Source organism: Aricia agestis, chromosome 8 (assembly GCF_905147365.1).
Source record: "Aricia agestis chromosome 8, ilAriAges1.1, whole genome shotgun sequence".
Classification (NCBI taxonomy): Eukaryota; Metazoa; Arthropoda; class Insecta; order Lepidoptera; family Lycaenidae; genus Aricia; species Aricia agestis.
The window spans coordinates 7498561-7519373 of NC_056413.1; the positions used below are offsets into that span (position 1 = coordinate 7498561).

General features: G+C 36.3%; 1 protein-coding gene across 1 annotated transcript; it reads left to right on the plus strand.

Annotated features, from left to right (window-relative positions):
- Positions 1 to 76: 76 nt before the first annotated feature.
- On the plus strand, positions 77 to 20813 carry LOC121729508 (glutamate--cysteine ligase catalytic subunit). The gene is made up of 11 exons (XM_042118039.1): positions 77 to 536; positions 743 to 854; positions 4411 to 4594; positions 5028 to 5200; positions 12125 to 12324; positions 15137 to 15333; positions 17832 to 18003; positions 18685 to 18882; positions 19122 to 19274; positions 19585 to 19766; positions 20166 to 20813. The coding sequence occupies exons 1-11, from the start codon at positions 285 to 287 to the stop codon at positions 20335 to 20337; spliced, it is 1995 nt and encodes a 664-aa protein (XP_041973973.1). The 5' UTR covers positions 77 to 284; the 3' UTR covers positions 20338 to 20813.

Here is a 20813-nt window from a genome sequence, read left to right on the forward strand (position 1 = left end):
GAAAAAAAAATGATATGTCAATTGTCATTTGTGACTTTTGTCATTTGTCCATTGTCATTTTCGTAATAAATTTCAATAAATTTTATACAGATTTATCCAGATAATTGCTTCGTATTTTAAAAGCGTAGTGTAAAGATTACAGGCTTTTTATCAGTAGCCGCATAACGGACGCATGAGGCGGACTCATAATAAACGTCTAAAAGTCACAAACATACTTTAATCTTCTAAGACATTTTTATATCAGAATTGTTTATCAATATTACCGATATTGGCATAACCATTACATGAACCTTGCTTTACAAATCAATAGATTTTGTGTGTTTATTGGTACTAAGAGTGTATCAAGAGTTTTACGCAACACACCGCAAAGTTTTCAAGTTGTTAACATGGGATTACTGACTGAAGGAAGCCCACTTACTTGGAAGGAGACTAAAGCCCTTGCGGAACATGTACGGCAGCATGGTGTAGAACAATTTATAAATCTCTACAGCAAGTTAAGAGATCGCACTGGTGATGTACTTAAATGGGGAGATGAGGTTAGTATTTTACTACTTATACAATTTGTGTGTGTGTAAAGTTACGATTACCTTTCAAACTGTAGTAGTTGTAAAAATAGAAAGACCTAGCTTATCAGAAGATTTGGTATAAAATAGTCTACTTAATAACTTTTATTGTAGTTCACAGAGAGTTTAACATACACATAACCATAACAGTCCATAACAATACACTTTTTTATCATCAGGTAGAATACATCATAGTGAAATTTGATGATGAAAATCAGAGAGCAACAGTTAGCTTAAGAGCTGCAGAGCTGTTACCACAATTGCAAGAAAAGGAGCTAACTAATCCACAAAGTAACTATATTTTTTATTTTTTTATTATTATAATTATTAGATTTAGGACATTTATTCAATTTATCTCCATACACTGTAAACAGTATGTGAAAGTAACAGAATAAAACATTAATGTTTTTGCCTGTGTAAGCATGCATGCTGTTTTAAAGATTGTTAAAACCAATCTCATTTCAAAACCAGAAACATGTTACAGGAGATTGCAAAATATTGTAGTACAAGTCATTGATTCGAGCAACTAGCATGAATCATTCTTTACTGATTAGTGATTTTCACTTTTGAATGAAAATTACCAGTAATTACTTCAATAATCAGTTAAGTTACTATTACAAATGAAAAGGTTGATTTGATTTTATTTTTCAGGCAAATTCTTAAGTGGGTTTCTATCCTTATGATTAGCACATCATGATTCATGAGCTTATAGGATTTAGAAGGTATATTGTAAAAAAAGAATAGCTGTATATATTTATTATAAGATTTAAAGAATTATATTGTCAGTTAGGAATAATATGTTTACACCTGAATATAATGGTTGCAATTATAAAGTGATGGTATAAAAATAGACTGCTTACAGTTTATCTCCCAAATATCATCTAGTGCTAGGGTTCCCAATCTTTTTCAGCCTGCGGCGCAGTTACCCGTACAATATATTTTTGTCACGGCGCCCTACTGTACCTAGCTATTAGACAAAGATATTACATAAATAAATACCTTAATTAATTATAGTTAGGTTAAGTAATAAACAAATATTTAATCATCTACCTGCTTTACATATTAATTAATATTATAATTTAATTTTATAATATTTGCGGTTCCGGATAATGATGGAGGATCAATTCGCGGCACCCCTCTTGCCTTTCCACGGCGCACCAGGGTGCCGCCGCGGCGCACAGTTTGGGAATCTCTGATCTAGTGTTATTATTATTTGTATTGTATTATATCTTTATTATTATGTGGCTAACATTAATGGATTTATTTTTTTACTACTTTAAGTAGCACATAATCAATAATCAATATACTATATATTATATGTTACGCTCAAAGACTGAAAATGCTCAGTGAGCGAAAAAATGGCTCACAACGCGTTGTGGTCATAGTGAAATGGCCACGACTAGGGAATGCAATTTCGGCCTTTTTTAGCCAGATTGATCTCGGACGAAAAAAAGGCGAGATCTCGCGAGTTTGACGAGATTGCACTTGAGCATAAAAATGTCTTGTTCGAAGCTCGGACTGACACGGACGGAGTTGCGATCACGGAGTAAAAACAAAGAGGAGTGATTTTCAACTAGGTCCTGAATTTTGACTTCTCGTTGTTTTGTTAGTTATAAAAGAACTGTTTTATTACTAAAAGATTTTTGTTTGAATTTGTGCGCTTTTATAATTCTGGATGTCACGTTATCGTGGGTACGTTAAATGCCCTTTTGAAGTGTAGAGAGTCCTTCAGAAGACTTTCTCACATATGTTTTGGCCAGAATATATTCATATTGTTGAACAGACCTAAATCCTAATCTAGTGACATACATACAGTCATGCATCAACATTTTGTAAATACATATCTCTTTTAATTCATGTCATTAGAATAGTATTCTTATCAGTATTATCACTGGCGACGCATATTGAATAACACATAAGAATTACCTTGTCTTGTCAGTCTTAACAACTTGTTTCTACGAGTATAAAAATGCAAGTCATGTCATACAAATGACTCATGGTTATTTTCAGTATGTACATTTAATACTGTTTTTAATTGACTTAAAAAAGGAGGTTTTATATAACCAATGTTATAACTTTTATCTTGATGACAGTTTATTATGGCTGCTGCCTATTAGTAAAATCTATAATGCCTTTATTAATAGATGTGGTAGATTAGATATTACGTATACCATTTCATTCACATACCACAGTTTAGCCTTGACCATGTTTAATAAAGTATATATTTATTATGTTTGTAAATATAGTCTAGTGTCAATAACTATAAGTAAACTTTAAAGGATCTTATTCTAACTCTAGCGACCCGCCCCGGCGTCGCACGGGTATAAAATATAATATAGCCACTGAAAAAATTATTAAAATCGATAGCCTACGATCCTTCACGTGGTCTACTTCTTATCTGTGCCAAATAATATTTTTCAAATCGGACCAGTATTTCCTGAGATTAGCGCGTTCAAGTTAGCCCTTTCAAATAATTTTCCCCGTTTTTTCCACATTTTCCTGTATTTCTTATCTCCTATTAGTCTTAGCGTGATAAAATATAGCTATAGGCCTTCCTCGATAAATGGGCTATCTAACACTGAAAGAATCATCAAAATCCGTTACGTAGTTTTAAAGATTAAAGGGAACAAAGGGACATGAGGGAAAAAAAAGCGACTTTGTTTTATAATATGTATAGAAGCTAAGACGAGCCTCCAAGCAACTCGTACTGTAAATAGTGGCATTTCGATTCTTTCATCTACTCACAGAAGAGCTAAAAGTTGTCACTGGAGTGAGGAAAAGTTCTAACTCAAAGCAGATTATTATCATTGGAAACAGTAACAGGCGCGCATAAGTGATGCTTCACACAATTTCGCTTCGCCGACATATAAGACGGTTTTGCGCTGGATCATTCAATATATTTAACCTAGCCCCAGGATTCTTCGAAAATCCAGATCCATCCTAATTCCTATTCTCATTATTATATGGAACTAAAGGACGCCCGCAACTCCGTTGTGCAAAAATTCCTTTATCGGGAACCGTCATTTTTTCCGGGATAAAAAGTATCCTATGTCTTTTCCCGAGACTTAAAGTTTTTTAAGCAATTTCAGCAAAATCGGTTCAGCGGTTTGAGCGTGAAGTGACAGACAGACACACTTTCGCATTTATAATACTACTATCGATATCACTCCCTCATTAACTCTTGAAAGAATATATTATAATTATTCTTTCAACAGCGAGCGAGACTGCCTGCCAAGTGCCATTGAAGCGACTTATTGCCGACGTTCTAGTTTGAGAATCGGGCCTCTAGCGCTCGCTTGTATCAACACTTACGACAATTTGAATCTGACGATAATTTATTTTCAAAACATTCGTGTAACGTGGAAATGTAAATTGTTGACAAACTTCGATTAATTTGCTTCATGTTGATGTTTAAGCGTCGCATATCTAAAATGTAGGTCATGTAACATAGTACTCTACTTTGTAGATTGTAGGTTATAACCATGGTAATAACTAATAGGTATACATATAGTACTTAGGTTGTACAATATATAATCTATGTAATATTATGCAGTCGCCCCCGAGGTCAGCTTGATATGACGTCATTAATTCACACCATACTGACCTTGATGAATATCGGATCATTATGTGAGCGCCTTTTTGATCAATATATTTTGGAGCATAAATAAGTACACTATTTGAACTTTAGCTTATGACTATAGTTAAAACAATTGATAAGCGTTTTTTAACCTCTTAATGACCAAAGTTATGAATGAATACTCTACGTCCTTATTATGATACAAGAAAGCCAATATCTTATAGCTGTAGGTACACATATGAGGAATTTAAACTTTTCGTAATCTTTTAGGTGTAAAGTCCTTATGGCGTCCGGAGTATGGAGCCTACATGATCGAGGGGACCCCAGGCAAGCCCTACGGAGGCTTACTCGCACATTTCAACATCGTAGAGGCTAACATGCTGTACAGAAGAGCTGAGGCGAGCAGCCTGCTCAAAGACGGCGAAGTTATTATGAGTATAACTAACTTTCCTAGGTAAGAAACTTGCGTTTACAACTACGAACAACCACTTAGGTCTTAGACTGAATCTTATGAAATCTTATGAAAGAGATAACATTGTATGCATTCCTAAAACTAACAGCATTTAAAATACCAAACAAAAGCAGCAAATCATTTTCCCACCCGTTAAAAATGAAATTATATTCATACTCAAATGAAATATTGAAGAAGAACTATGTTTTTTTTAACTACCAAAGCTAGTAGGTATGGTACAGTACAACAGTCTTGGATTCATATAAAGACCGTACCTATAGGCCGCGGCCTAGGGGTGCGGCAGAGTTCGTACATAGCGCGGCGAAAATAATGTGGCAGTCACACTATTGTTGACTGTTGTGAGCAGCAACTGCTGATAGTGATGATGATTTCATGATTTCGTGACTGATTGACTTACGACGATTCGTATGTCCAGGTTAGGATGTCCGGGCTTCACGAGTCCGCCGCTGACGGCGACGCCAGACCGCGGCGTCACCAAGTCCCACTTCTTCCCTGACGACGCCATCTTCCCCGGACACCCTCGCTTCAAAACCCTCACCTCCAATATCAGAGAGAGAAGAGGAGAGAAAGTTGCCATCAATTTACCAAGTAAGTGTCGTTGGACTTGTTGGTATATTTTCTGATTTAGAAAACTGCAGACGGTTTTCTGCAAAACGAATTAAATTATCGGTGGCGCTCGTACGAGGTGGTAAACTCCCTTAATTTTGTTTGTTTGAACGCGTTAATCTTACGAACTACTGGTGGGATCGATTTTTATGTTATTACTTATTGCCTATTGGGCACAGTTATAGAGAGTACAGTGAAGGACAATAAGCAATTTTTTCTGGAAATGTACGGTTCCTGCGTGTCGTCTATATCTAAAAATGCACATCATCTTCACCGCCCAGCATGATTAAATTCATGAATTTTTTTATTATACCTAATTAACGACAATAGATACCATCTTAGTACACGATACCGATAGATCAGAATCATTTGTTTTTTTTTTCAAGACTAGATTTTTCTTATTAATATCTAATGGCAAAAAAGTTTCAAGGCTGTGCCGGTAAATCAAAATCAAAAAAATCAAAAATCAAAATTGTTTTATTTCTGAATAAATTTAAAATAAATGTTTTCAGAATGTCCTACATGATGCCTACCACCGGTTCGGGAACTAACCCGGCGAGAAGAACCGGCGTAAGAAACTCGCACGGGGCCCACTTTTTTACCAAAAAAAGTGAGAAAAAAATTAATCTTTTAAAATAAAGTTTACAATTTTGTAACTAAATATTATATACAATATCCACATACATAATTGTAAGTCCTATAATAATGAAGAAGTAGCCTTGCAAGAAGCCATCCTACATAAATGGTTCCATGGTCTTTGAAATTGCACAATCTTTAAGTACATTATATATATTTTTGAGGTGACTTACGAAAGTCAGTGTTCTTTAATACGGGCATCTATAGAGGAAAATATTTTAATTTATGTAAATAGTCCAGGGTCGATAATTTTTAAAACCAAAAAAAATCATAATAGGATGAAACCCATTAGAAAAGCAGGGAAATATGATAAAAATGAAAGGAAAAATAATTTACGGGCGATCTGAGGTTGGGAAGGGGATGGGGGTGAGTTTTTAAGGGTAAAAAACGGTTTTTCTCGATTTCCGGCAAAACTAAAAGTCCTATCGAAAAAAGTCAAATGGAAAAGTTGTAGATAATAAAAAGATCTAAAACTTTTGTATTTACACTTTTTTCACATAACCTCAAAATTTATGTGAAAAATTCAAAAAACCAAGTTTTTGGTTTTTTATTTTTATCTTTTACAAAAAAATTTTTTTTTTAACGAAATTTTGTGAAAACTTACCTTTTTATGTCCCAAATACGCTGTAATTTATTTAATTAAAAATATTTATTTTTTCACCTTATTTTGAATTAATATCGAAAAAACACCCTAATTTTCAATCGAAAATTCACCCGTCAAAATATCAGCTTTTTTCAAAAAGTTGGTGTGGTTTCTGTTCGTTGGAATCTCTACTTTCCGATGGTAAAAAAAAATATATATGTTACTATGGTAAATCTTCTCAGAAAATGCAAAAATTCAAAAACTTGAATTCGAAAATTTTTTTAAAATCATTATAAATAATTTCATCTAAAAAATGTGATTGCTGCAATTTGTTTCAATTAAAAAGTTGATTTATTTAATTCTAATTACATTTATGTCATAGAAAATCTCATTATAGATAAATATAAATGTAAATCGTACTATTAAATGTAGATGCTTTATTCTCATTACGTTATTCATTACAATATTTTTAAACACATTAATCTCATCATTCATAAATACCTTATCTTCAATTCTAATCACTTATTCATAAGTTTTTGTCTTTTTGATGGCATTTCTTCATCGTTAGATTCGTCAAACATCTCCGATTCTAGTAGATCTTCGAAATCTTCATGATTATCACCTTCTTCCTCTCCAACATTACTTCCAGACTGCGTTGGTTCTTCATCCACAATATCTTCTGAATCATTAACTTCCTCATAGGTTTCTTTTTCAATATTGGAGCAATTCTCAGAACCATGACAGTTTGAACACAAATTTGTGCATTTTAAACCATGTTTTCGGCAACCACATTTTAAACTGTTACATCCAGTTTCACAGCTGCAGCAAATTGTTTTGAGCAATATTTCCGGAATTAATTCTTTTTGTGTAAATTTGGGCATAATTCCACGTTGAAATTGCTTCCAGCCCCAATCTGTTGCTGTTAGTTCGTTACCCAACCAAGTATGAATATATTTACGATATATATTTTATATATTTTTTATAGATTTTAAATATATTTTTTATAGATTTTGAAATATATTTTTTTTCATGGGATTAACTAAATTTGTTTGTGCAAAATTAAGGAGATAATTATTTTTTTATCTTGTACTAAAATATCATTTAATGTAACAGCTGCTACGAAATATATAGTATATAATAGTAGGTATGTATGTAGTAAGACCCAGACCCGCCTAGCCCCTTCCCCACTTCTCCACGAAATACCTTTTGATGGGCTACAATTTTTCGTAGGTCACTCAGGTATATCTACTCAGGTATATATATAATTTATCTCAAAATAGTTATAAATAAGCATCTACGCATATAATTTAAAGAAAATTAGACAACTTTCTCCAAATATTGTAGATGTCTTATTAAATATTAATTTAATTAACTTATTTGTTTGTTAATTATAGTAGTATATTTTTATTTGCAATTTTTTTGTTATCAACGTCACATGTAATCTAACGTTTTTCGAGTAATTAAAGTCTAAATTTTAATAAATAGCTCAAAATTATTTATAATAATTAAAAAAAATTTTTCAAATTCAAGTTTTTTTTAATTTTTGTGTTTTCTGAGAAGATTTACCATAGTAACATATATTTTTTTTTCACCATCGGAAAGTAGAGATTTCAACGAACAGAAACCACACCAACTTTTTGAAAAAAGCTGATATTTTGACGGGTGAATTTTCGATTGAAAATTAGGGTGTTTTTTCGATATTAATTCAAAATAAGGTGAAAAAATAAATATTTTTAATTAAATAAATTACAGCGTATTTGGGACATAAAAAGGTAAGTTTTCACAAAATTTCGTTAAAAAAAAATTTTTTTTGTAAAAGATAAAAATAAAAAACCAAAAACTTGGTTTTTTGAATTTTTCACATAAATTTTGAGGTTATGTGAAAAAAGTGTAAATACAAAAGTTTTAGATCTTTTTATTATCTACAACTTTTCTATTTGACTTTTTCGATAGGACTTTTAGTTTTGCCGGAAATCGAGAAAAACCGTTTTTTACCCTTAAAAACTCACCCCCATCCCCTTCCCAACCTCGGATCGCCCGTAAATTATTTTTAATTTCATTTTTAGGGTTCCGTACCTCAAAAGGAAAAAAACGGAACCCTTATAGGATCACTTTGTTGTCCGTCTGTCCGTCTGTCAAGACCCTTTTTCTCAGGAACGCGTGGAGGTATGAAGCTGAAATTTATATCAATTACTCAGGTCTACTGTCCCTTGAAGCTGTGAAAAAATCAAACTTCTAAGCCAACGCAATCAAAAGATACAGCCGTTTATGCCGCAAATTTTCGACACTTGCATGGGAATCAAAACCTACAGGGTGCTTCCCGTGAACTCAGAATCTTGAAATTTGGTACGAAGCAACGTCTTATAGCATAGATAAAGGAAAAATTACGAAAACCATAAATTTTTAGTTACATCACATAATATATTTTTTTTAATAATTTTAAACTTACTACCCATTTCCTCATAAACGCGTAGAGGTATTAAATTGAAATTCATACCAAATACTCAGGTCTATAATACCTTTAAGCTGTCGGAACCCTCGGTGCGCGAGTCCGACTCGCACTTGGCCGGTTTTTTTATCATATTTCCCTCCTTTTCTAATGGGTTTCATTCTATTATAATTTTTTTTCACTTTTCATTATTTTTAAAGGCTTCTACCCTGGTCTAAAATGTGTCTTGATAACATAATAAGTCCGTATAGTCTTAGATAGTAAAATGTGAACAAAAAATATGTAGAATATACAGTTTTAATTTCTCTACACTTTTTCTAGAGTATGTCAAATAAAAACCTTACATTTATCTATTTACTAGCTGTTACCCGCGACTTCGTCCGCGTGGACTTCAGTTTATAAAGCGCGATGTCAACAAAATTGGTGTCAAAAGCTTTTATAAAAAAACCCTGGTACCCCTTAAATCAATACAGCTGTGCAGTGTGCACACAATAAGTATTTCATTTTTTTATATTAAACTTTATATTTTATGCCAAATTTTAAAGCTTATTTAGCCCCCCAATTACACAACTTTACCCATAAACTATTTATCATTGATAGGTTTAAGGTTACGTCACTGCACAGATAAAGTACTGAGTTATTTAATACCGTAGAATAGATATAACAATCGAAAAAATCGAAACTTAAATGTAAGATGATACCACCTCTTATAGAAAGACTTTTGAGCAAGCGTCAGCGCGATGTAGAAGACGCACGGCGCCATCTATTATGAATTTTTGGAACTAACTTAATTTGAACAAATTTACGCATTTTAACCCCCTGACAACCCTTTTTTCCAGTAAAAAAGTAGCCTATGTCCTTTCTCAGGCTTTAGACTATCTGTATACAAAATTTCATTACAATCGGTTCGGTAGTTTTGGCGTTTGGCGTGAAAGCGAGACTGACAGACAGACAGACAGAGATACTTTCGCATTTATAATATTAGTATAGATTATGTGCACACTGCACAGCTGTTTTTGGGTATTTCGATTAATTAAGGGCCGCGCTACACCGGAATGGCAGCGGCGAGGCGAGCACTTTCAGCGCTGCCAATCCGGTGTAGCGCGGCCCTAAGAGGGGTACCACTTACCAGGGTTTTAAAGTTTTTAAATTTGACACAAATTTTGTTGACACCGCGCGCTATAAACTAAAGTCCACGCGGACGAAGTCGCGGGCAACAGCTAGTATTAGTATAGATTATGTGCACACTGCACAGCTGTTTTTGGGTATTTTGATTAATTAAGGGCCGCGCTACACCGGAATGGCAGCGGCGAGGCGAGCACTTTCAGCGCTGCCATTCCGGTGTAGCGCGGCCCTAAGAGGGGTACCACTTACCAGGGTTTTAAAAAGTTTTTAAATTTGACACAAATTTTGTTGACACCGCGCGCTAAAACTAAAGTCCACGCGGACGAAGTCGCGGGCAACAGCTAGTACATAAAATATGTTTAAGATTTTTGAAATTTTATTTTAATACACATCCAAGACCCAGGAACATTGAAAACTTTTTGTTCCGCCTGCGGGACTCGAACCCAGGACCCCCGGGATGAGCGCTGGCCACGCGCAATGCGAATTCATTTTCATCGATATTTTCATGAAAATAAGATATTTTCCCACATCAAAATGTAGCCTATGTCCTTTCTCAGACTCTAGAATAACTGTATACAAAATTTCATTGCAATCGGTTCAGTAGTTTTGGCGTGAAAGCAAGACAGACAGACAGACAGACAGAGATACTTTCGCATTTATAATATTAGTATAGATATAGATGGATAGTATGGATTAGAAATGCAGTAGGAGTTCTACATAAGATAAGATAGATTGATTATTATTATACCAAGTGATAATATTATTAAACATAATATTCTAACGTATTAAAAACTATAAACAAAAACATACTAACTCATAAGTATGATTAGTTCTATGTTACAATAAAGTAAAAAATAAAACGCCATCTGTTGAATCGTATTAGAACTAAAATGTTCATTCCATCGATATATTTCTGGATTTTTTATAATATTATACATAAAATATGTTTAAGATTTTTGAAATTTTATTTTAATACACATCCAAGACCCAGGAACATTGAAAACTTTTTGTTCCGCCTGCGGGACTCGAACCCTGGACCCCCGGGATGAGCGCTGGCCACGCGCAATGCGAATTCATTTTCATCGATATTTTCATGGAAATAAGATATTTTCCCACATCAAAATGTAGCCTATGTCCTTTCTCAGACTCTAGAATAACTGTATACAAAATTTTATTGCAATCGGTTCAGTAGTTTTGGCGTGAAAGCAAGACAGACAGACAGACAGACAGAGATACTTTCGCATTTATAATATTAGTATAGATTCTATATAGACGTTCCACGCGTCTTCGTCAACGTATATTAGGAATTCCACAGACAAATTAGCCTACAAAAAATAGCCTATGATCCTTCACGTGGTCTATTTTTTATCTGTGCCAAATAACAAAAATTGATCTAGTAGTTCGTGGGATAAGCCCTTTCAAATAATTTTCCCGGTTTTTCCACATTTTCCTCTGTTTCTTTGCTCCTATTAGTCTTAGCGTGATAATATATTATATCATATAGCCTTCCTCGATAAATAAGCTATCTAACACTGAAATAATTTTTCAAATCGGACCAGTAGTTTATGATTAGCGCGTTCAAACAAACAAACTCTTCCGCTTGATAATATTAAAGTATAGATATCTGCATTAGGGACCTAAAATAAATTTAAAGTTTACGTTCGCCAGTCGCGGTAGTAACACGTAGTAGGTAATTATTTGCCTTAGAAAAACGACAATACAATATGTACTAGAAAAAAAACTTTTATTGAAAATAATAATTTTCCACCCCTTTGGCTAAATATCCGGGGCCACCCGTGCGAGTTTATTCGCGATTTTTTTTTTCACACAAGGGGGTCACGTCAGTAATAAGGTTGAACGCTCTTGCATGATACCCTTTCCCCACTGTACAGGCATCTCACACCGTATGACGGTCACACGGTCAGTCTGGCATCAGTTCAGTTCAGTTCATCAGTCTGATCCAGACTGACGGAAGAATGATTGCGTAACCGTTTGATTGACAGACTGATAATATTTTTTTTATTATGTCCTTTCGGATCATCATTCTGGCGTCAGTCTCAGACTTATGGACTGCCAGACTGACCGTGTAACCGTAGTGTATTGTATCTTGTAGTATACCGCGACAAGAACACTCGCATCCCGGTGGACAACTCGTCGACGCTGGAGCCGGACGCGGCGAAGCCTGACTGCGTGTACATGGACGCCATGGGCTTCGGCATGGGCTGCTGCTGCCTCCAGCTCACCTTCCAGGCCTGCTGCATCACCGAGGCCCGCACCCTCTACGACCAGCTCGCGCCACTCTGCCCTATCATGGTGAGGACCACAGACATAGATCAAGATAGATACCGCATGTCCCTCCACTTGTATAAAAAAGAGCGTGCCACTTTTTTCCTACCTACTGTAACGTACCGATGATAAGAAACGTGCCCATTATCTAGGCCAATGTTTCTATTCGAATTTCTACAGCTCAATACGGCACAATTAGGCATTTAGGCATTTTTAAAATTCCGATTGACGTCCGATTCCGATAGCAGACTAAAGAACAGACTTTTAAAGACGAGCATTGCTCGTTGTTTGGGAACGCGATTATGGCACGCGAAGTACTCGTACATATACACATGCATCTATGTCTGTGGAATTTACTAGGGAGTCTACGACAGTCAAAGATGTAAGTAGGTTGGTCGGAAAGGCAGCTGAAATGCAGTGCATAGGGCACAATAATTATTATTCTCGTACGTCGGATCTCTGTTCGATTCTCATACTATTTCGTGCGAACTCGATTCGAGGTAGAAATAGGTATATAGTACTATAAACATTCTCATAAGTCATCGGTAAATCGGTTCCAAGTAAGCACAAACCGTAAACACAGAATATATCCGTAAACGAAAACAAAGAAGAACCAAAAAAAGAAACAGATAGCGTTCTCAGAAAACCCAAAATTTTAACACTAGCTTGAAGCCGTTAAAGTCTCAATATGTGTGTAATAAACTAAGCTGCAACATAACTTTGCTCGACGAGCTAATACGGAAACCATATTTTAGCAACTGCGCATTACAATATCACAAATGGATTATAAATAAATAATAAACAAGTCATGCAAACTGCAGGCTAAACCTAAATTTGGAATACTCGGTACGTGGCTGGAATATAATTTTGCACCATAAAGTTACTTTGTATTAAGTATTATTTAATAACGCAAACCTCTAGGGCTCTTATCACACTGGCGATTTCCGGACTAGGTGATTGAGTGGCGATTACTAGATAGCATTTATAAGTATGAGTAAATGGTGAAAACTTCCTCTTAGTTTTTTTTAGAGTATCTATTCCGTATTTTGCTGTTTCTATCAATTTTTTCTGATGCCAACAGTTTTCTGTTGCTACTAGTATCATAGATCTACCCCACGGAGTCTCGTTATCAATTTTTTTCTAAAATTCTCCCCAACTCTCACAGTAACACTGTAAGAACAATCTGACTGCATTTTTAGACTGAAGAATATCTACATTTAAACGTTTGCCTACAACGTAATTACAACATTTTTTTTAGTATAGTGTGGTCGGCCCTACTTAGTTATTAAGGTTGGGTTGCACCAACTAACTATATCTATAACTGTAACTTTAACTATAACTTTAACTACAATGCAATTAGCAATATGTCAAATCTTTGCTTAAAGTTAAAAATGGCCGCCATCAAGACGCCATATTTAACCATAATCATAGAGCTTGACAAGGTTTTAAATGCACGTGGCGAAAAAAGGAACGGCTGTCATCATACAAAAACGCCATTTTGACAGTTCTCCTTTACCAGCAGCGCCCCCGCCCACGTTCATTTATAACCTTGTTGGACCAGCTGTCATCTGTCAATTTCTCCGGTCAAAGTTAAGGTTAAAGTTAAATTTAACCTTAACTATAACCATAACTTTAACCTTAACTTTAACCACGCCTCTGGTGCAACCCAACCTAAGTTCATTTTATTCATTTTTGCCGACCTCACATACTTTATACTTGTCTTAGGTATGGTATGTCAACAAAAACTCATGATAGTGGTTCTGTAGTTTATTTACATCTGCTCAGTCACCGGCCACCGCAGGCGATTGTTATAGTATATAAACATGACTCAACATATTTTATAGTTACTCGCCTGTCATCTGTGTGATATCACTGCATAATATTATATTGAGATTATCATTTAATATTATTAACATACAGTTTAAAGTCAGCTATAAAGGCTGAAAACGTTGCGCGTTCAAATTAAAGTTTCTCGATATCTCGTAGTTAATGGCGCTCTATGTAGACGTAACGTTGCCTATAACAATTCTACAATGTAACCTACTAGTAGAAAATGATTATTATTAATTAATTACTATGTTTAATTAACTCCATTTACATATCTAATTGAATCGTGTGCAGTATCTGTGTAGGATATTAAAAAGAACTCGAAATGTGGAAGTCGTAATAAATGTTAAGGGATAAATAATATTACTTATTTAATTTTTCATTAGCGATAATAATAAACGGCGGATATCTAGTTGCGTCGTGATCATTAGGAGTAATTGATATAGTAATTAAATTTAAAACGTTTTATTTATAATTTTATTTATTGTTTTCATTCTCATTATAATTATTATTGTTTTTACTGTTTTTGTCATCAATCATCCATAATATTATTATTTTTCTTTGTCTATCGCCTCAGGGCCCCCGCTACCATATGTGCAATGTGTGCAATGCACACGGGCGCCATCCTCTAGGGGCGTCAAATTGCCATCTTTAGGGGCGCCAAAACCAAGGTCCCAAAAATTTGCCTAAAGGGCGCCAAAATCCTTTTTTTGCACACAGGCGCCCTGTATCGCCTAGTTCCCCTTCTAATAAACTGTTAAGTATATATGCAATGATCGACTTATTTAATGTTACCTTCTTTTTCGTGAGTAAGAGGTGGATTACAATTTACAAGAACATCAGTTAAAGACCCGCGACTCTGCAAACAGTGAATTGAGCTGCTGAGGTGAGGTCAAAGCGTAACATAATATTGTTATATTGCTTTTCGCTCCATTTTCATGAAGCGGCTTTTGTATGTCGTAAGCTGGTAAAACTGTATAATATTAAACAACTTACACCCTTCTCTCCCCAGCTGGCGCTATCGGCGGCGTCGCCCCTGTACCGCGGCTACGTGACGGACGTGGACTGTCGGTGGAACGTCATCTCGGCGTCGGTGGACTGCCGCACGCGCGAGGAGCGCGGCCTCCAGCCCCTCGCCAACGACAAGTTCCGCATACACAAGTCAAGATACGACTCCATCGACTCGTACCTCTCGCCGGAGCATGAGAAGTAAGTTGACACCGCATAAAAAACCGGCCAAGCGCGAGTCGGACTCGCGCACGAAGGCGAAAGTAGGCAAAAAATTGTGCTTTTTGTATGGAATAATGTTTATTTATTCCTTAAATACTTATATATTTTTTTAGTATTTGTTGTTATAGAATATAGGCTTTAACAACAAATACTAATAGCATCAACAGAAATACACGATATTATGTTAAAAATTTCAGAAGTCTAGCTATAGCGGTTTTTGAGATACAGCCTGGAGACAGACAGACAGACATTAGACAGACATCAAAGTCTCAGAAATAGGGACCTGGGACCCAAAAAATAAGCACAATTAATGTTATGAAGCCCTGCTTGCACGCGAACCGATGTCGCCAGCTACTGGCACAAATACAATCACTACATTCACAATATAAATCTCAATAGTAAACACACGGATGTTGACGTGAGCCTCTCATTGGTTACAAATGCAACTTTATCCGTGTAGTAATTTTACATGCGTTTGGCACTTACACATTCGACGCCGAGATGTTATGGGGCATCTCTCGAAATACCTCGGTTGTTGCTTTGATCGCAGCTTATCTTACTCCACAACAGCTGATCCGATTTCAATAAAAATAGGGATGATGACAAGGTCAAAGATTAGAAAACTTTGTAAATAAAATAAAGAAATGACGGTAAAAAATAAGTGTTCCCAAAATTTCAGCTTGATAGCATTTGTATTTTTTTTGTTATGCGCCTTCAAAGTTGGATATTCAAGTCGATTTTTTTTCAATTAAATTTCATAATATTTGTATACCATTCGATAACTTATGCAATTAAAAGCAACTTTTGTTATTAAACCACTTTCATAAACACAATATTTAATATACCTATCGAACAAAGTTCTCTCCCGATGCGTACAAACTACGAAAGAGTGACGTCATTCAATAAGAAAAAAAATAGTCATCATGCCTATTGCCGTAGTCAAGTAGTAATCTTTTAAAATTTTCATTTGTAATGTATTTTTTTTTATGAAATAAGGGGGCAAACGGGTCACCTGATGGAAAGCAACTTCCGTCGCCCATGGACACTCGCAGCATCAGAAGAGCTGCATGTGCGTTGCCGGCATTTTAAGAGGGAATAGGGTAATAGGGGAGGGTAGGGAAGGGAAGGGAATAGGGGAGGGTAGGAAAGGGAAAAGGGTAGGGGATTGGGCCTCCGGTAAACTCACTCACTCGGCGAAACACAGCGCAAGCGCTGTTTCACGCCGGTTTAATTTTCGGTTTATCGCCGATGGTGACGCCATCGTCGATAAAGTATGTAATTATATTGTATGTCTTGGCATGAGTTGTGATTTGTATTTATTTAATATTTGCTTTTCTTTCCTCAAACAATCGTTACATAAAAATATGAATGACATGAATGACTCTGAATAATAGCAGTCGCAGTGTGAATCACACATTGTTTGTTACTACAACATTATTATTATTATCTATAGATCTTTCTTGTATCCATTGCCGTTTTTTTTAACCCGCGACGGAGTAAAGACGCTATAGGAATTTTGTGTCGTAGTTTGTTATGTTATTAGCTGTTTTTTTGTAGCTAAGTATTTTTTACGCTATTAAGTTAGTTGGTAAGTAAGCAGACTTGTATTATTATAAGAGTCAAACACTGTCAATAAAACATGTCCACAAAAAAGATGTTGGGGGCTGGGTTTAAAAAATATGATACGCAAGAAAACGTTTACTCATCTCTTTCTCGCTTAAACTACTTGTGACGTCACACATGCTAACGCCAATGCATTTTAAATTAAAATGTTTCCAGTATCACTGGACAGGGTGCAATTAAACCTTCCTGCCAAATTTTGATACATTAAGGGCCTGTTTCACCACTTACTGATAAGTGCCGAATAGGCTATCCACCACTTAACTTGACAGATAAAGTATGGAGAATCTGTCAAAAAAGCTGTGAATAGCCTATTGGTACTTTATCAGAAAGTGGTGAAACAGGCCCTAATCCTAAATAAAAATACACGTATTTTTTCTTTAAATAGTCACTCAGTACTAAAATGTTGAGAAATAGCTTCCGAAACTTATCCTAAAAATCACTACAATTAATGGACACGACGCGTAGCCCGCGCGTGACGTGCCCCCTCTTGCGCGCCTCTCCCCGTGTCACCCCCGCTTATACCCTCCGCAGCGAGTGACTGTTCTGCAACGATTTTAAATGGGATAACATATGTCACAAAAAACACCCAATTTTTTTGGTTTAATCGACTCTCCTAATGATGCCTAAGCCCTGGACAAAATTTGGTAGAAAGATTTAATTGCACCCTGTATATTGTGACGTCACAGGCCCGATATACCATTCATTCCCTTGCTTATTGTAAATACCCAGTTTATGTGCCCATTATTTATAAAAAGTTCCATTAAACTTAGGACAACATGTTAATATTATTATGTTGTCTAAAAAATAGACGACAAAATGACGTTTAAATTAATATTGCTGTCCCTGTCCCGCAGATACAACGACATAGAGATAGTGCACGAGCCGGCGATCTACCGGCGGCTACGCGAGGGCGGCATCGACCACCCGCTGGCGCTGCACGTGGCCCACCTGTTCATACGCGACTCCGTCTCGCTCTTCTCCGAGAAGATACACCAGGACGACGCCAACGAGACTGACCACTTCGAGGTATTGTTCTAGTGATGAATTCTTTGTCCTGAACATAACCATGAGAGCTGGCGCGCACTACGACTTTTTGCCGCGCGATTATTTTACCGACCTACAAAAATTCAAATAAAATGTCACTTTATGATATAAGCTATAGATTTCATTTTGCTCTACGCCATTGAAAAGCAGCGGCGGCATGGGTTGCTACACCAATGTCGGTAGAAAATGAAAGCTATAGCCTATGTCATAAAGTAACATTTTATTTGAATTTTGGTCGGTCGGTAAAATAATCGCGCGGTAAAAAGTCGTAGTGCGCGCCAGCTCTTAAGGGTTTTGACTTTTGGCAGCCTAATGTAATATGTTTACAGTAGCGCCTAAAATACAGAGAAACGAGTATGAGTTTCTGTAGTTATAATAATCGTGACGTTATCGAAGCTGGTTTGTGTGAAACTTATGACAACTCACATTCGATAACGTTACGTTTACGTCTAACAGAAGTTTAGGTTCACCTGTCTGATCAGGGCCCGTTTCGATCGTTTCGATCGATCGTCAAGAAAATCGTCCAATCGATCTTTTGAACGTAAAATCGTTTGCGATATTGCTACACACGTACAATTTGTTGTTCGATTTTAACATCGAGGAGATAAATCGTTACGATAATTGTCCCGTGTATGGCCACCTTAACGTTCAATAATTTCTCAGAACATCCAGTCGACGAACTGGCAGACGATGCGTTTCAAGCCGCCGCCGCCGAACTCGTCGATCGGCTGGCGCGTGGAGTTCCGGCCGTGCGAGGCGCAGCTCACGGACTTCGAGAACGCCGCGTACGTGTGCTTCGTCGTGCTGCTCACGCGCGCCATACTCTCTTACGGCCTCAACTTCGTCATGCCCATCAGTATGGTGAGTAAAAACCCTTGATTGTTATGCAGTGTTAAAAATGTTTGCAATTTGAACTATTTAACTGTATAAATAATTAATTTAATCGTAGTTGACTTTTTAGTAGGATTATAAGATGATAAGTATGACTACGTGCCTTTTATATTATAATATAAAATATAGTTACAGTTTAACTTATCAATAAGAATTCATATTGTTTTACAAACTATTTTTATCAATAAATTAGAAATAAATATATCCAGGTGGACGACAACATGCAACGTGCACAGCGGCGGGGCGCGTGCGTGCGCGAGCGGTTCTGGTGGCGACGCGACGTGCGCGCGCCCGCAGACGCCGCGCACGACTCGCCCGCGCTATACGCAGAGATGACTATCGACGAAATTGTCAATGGAAAGGTAACTTGGGAGGAATTGCTTTAACTGCTAAATATTTTTACTACGTCACTGCATACTTAAAATATTAAGTATTTAAGAATTATAATTATTGTTAGAAAATTGCAACTTTTCACGGTTACTTTAATTACTTGCAGCTATACATATAAAAATATTTAATCAATGTTTAAGCTAAGTATATTATGATGTTTTGTCCTTCTCTTTGACATTTTAAAAAGCGCCTGACAATTAGGAAAAACATGTGGGAATATTTTTATTTGTAAAGGGTACTCATTTACTTACTATGGCATTTACAAATGTATAATGTTCACAGGAGGGCAGTTTCCCGGGTCTGGCGCCGCTGGTGGAGTCGTATCTGTCGGGCATGGACGTGGACGCGGACACGCACTGCTCGGTGCAGCAGTATCTCAAGCTGATCACGCGCCGCGCCGCCGGCGACCTCAACACTATGGCCACGTGGATGCGGGACTTTGTCACCTCGCATCCTGACTACAAGTGAGTTTTTTTTATCGTTGTTACGTGTTACAAGTTACTTCTTGTAGCAAAAGAAATATCTTGTTGAATGATCTACATTGTCAAAGTGTAGTAATACTTTCATAAACAAAATATTGCTTTGGTTGTGTCATTATTATAGGTTTGTTTTAATTTGTTTTTTTTTAAATTGAAAGTATAGTATGTCAAGAAAGTAAAGAAATTAAAAAGTGGCAACATCGTAGTGTCATCCCTTTCAAATCAATCTGAGAAAAAAGGGATGACACTACGATGTTGCCACTTTTTAATTTCTTCACTTTCTTGACGGACTATATTCTTATTATTGATTTAATTGTGTACCTAAACTATTTAACTGTACTTAATGTTGAGTTTCATCTTACTAACTTTACAATTTCTTTACAGACAAGACTCCGTCGTAACGGAGAAAATAAATTATGATTTACTGAAGACTGCCCACGGGATCCAGACGGGAAGCATTCCAGCACCGACGCTACTCGGCAGCGGCACGCGGTCCAAGACTAATGAAGACATTCCTAAAGCATTTACACGGATGATGAGTAAGGACTGCCCCTAGCCGACGGCGATAACGACTCGACGGGTCGCTTGCACGTAACTGGGGTTGGTCACAAGTAGTTTACTGTAGTTTTATTAATACTGGTGTAACAAAGGTGCACGCGTGTTGCACGAGTTCGAGTACAGACAGCGAGGCTCTATGAACTAAGACCTCATCGACTCAATCCACATCCACGTATTAATATTCAATATTTAACGGTACAAACAAAGCTCGAGCCGCGCGGATAAGATCCGTGCGTTTTGACGCCACACAACTTACTATATAGACGTTATATTACAACATTTACACGAAACCAGTGCCTGCTGTGCCTGAAATAGTTTTTTTCTTAAGTTGTTGTAATGTTCTGGTAGTACTTTGACACAAACAATATTATTTGTTGACGACAGTCTTTTCTACGTTTACATCATTTACAGGATTTAAACATGTTACCCTCGTTTCACGTTTTTCTCAAAATCATCTTTCGCTAGCCTTTCAAT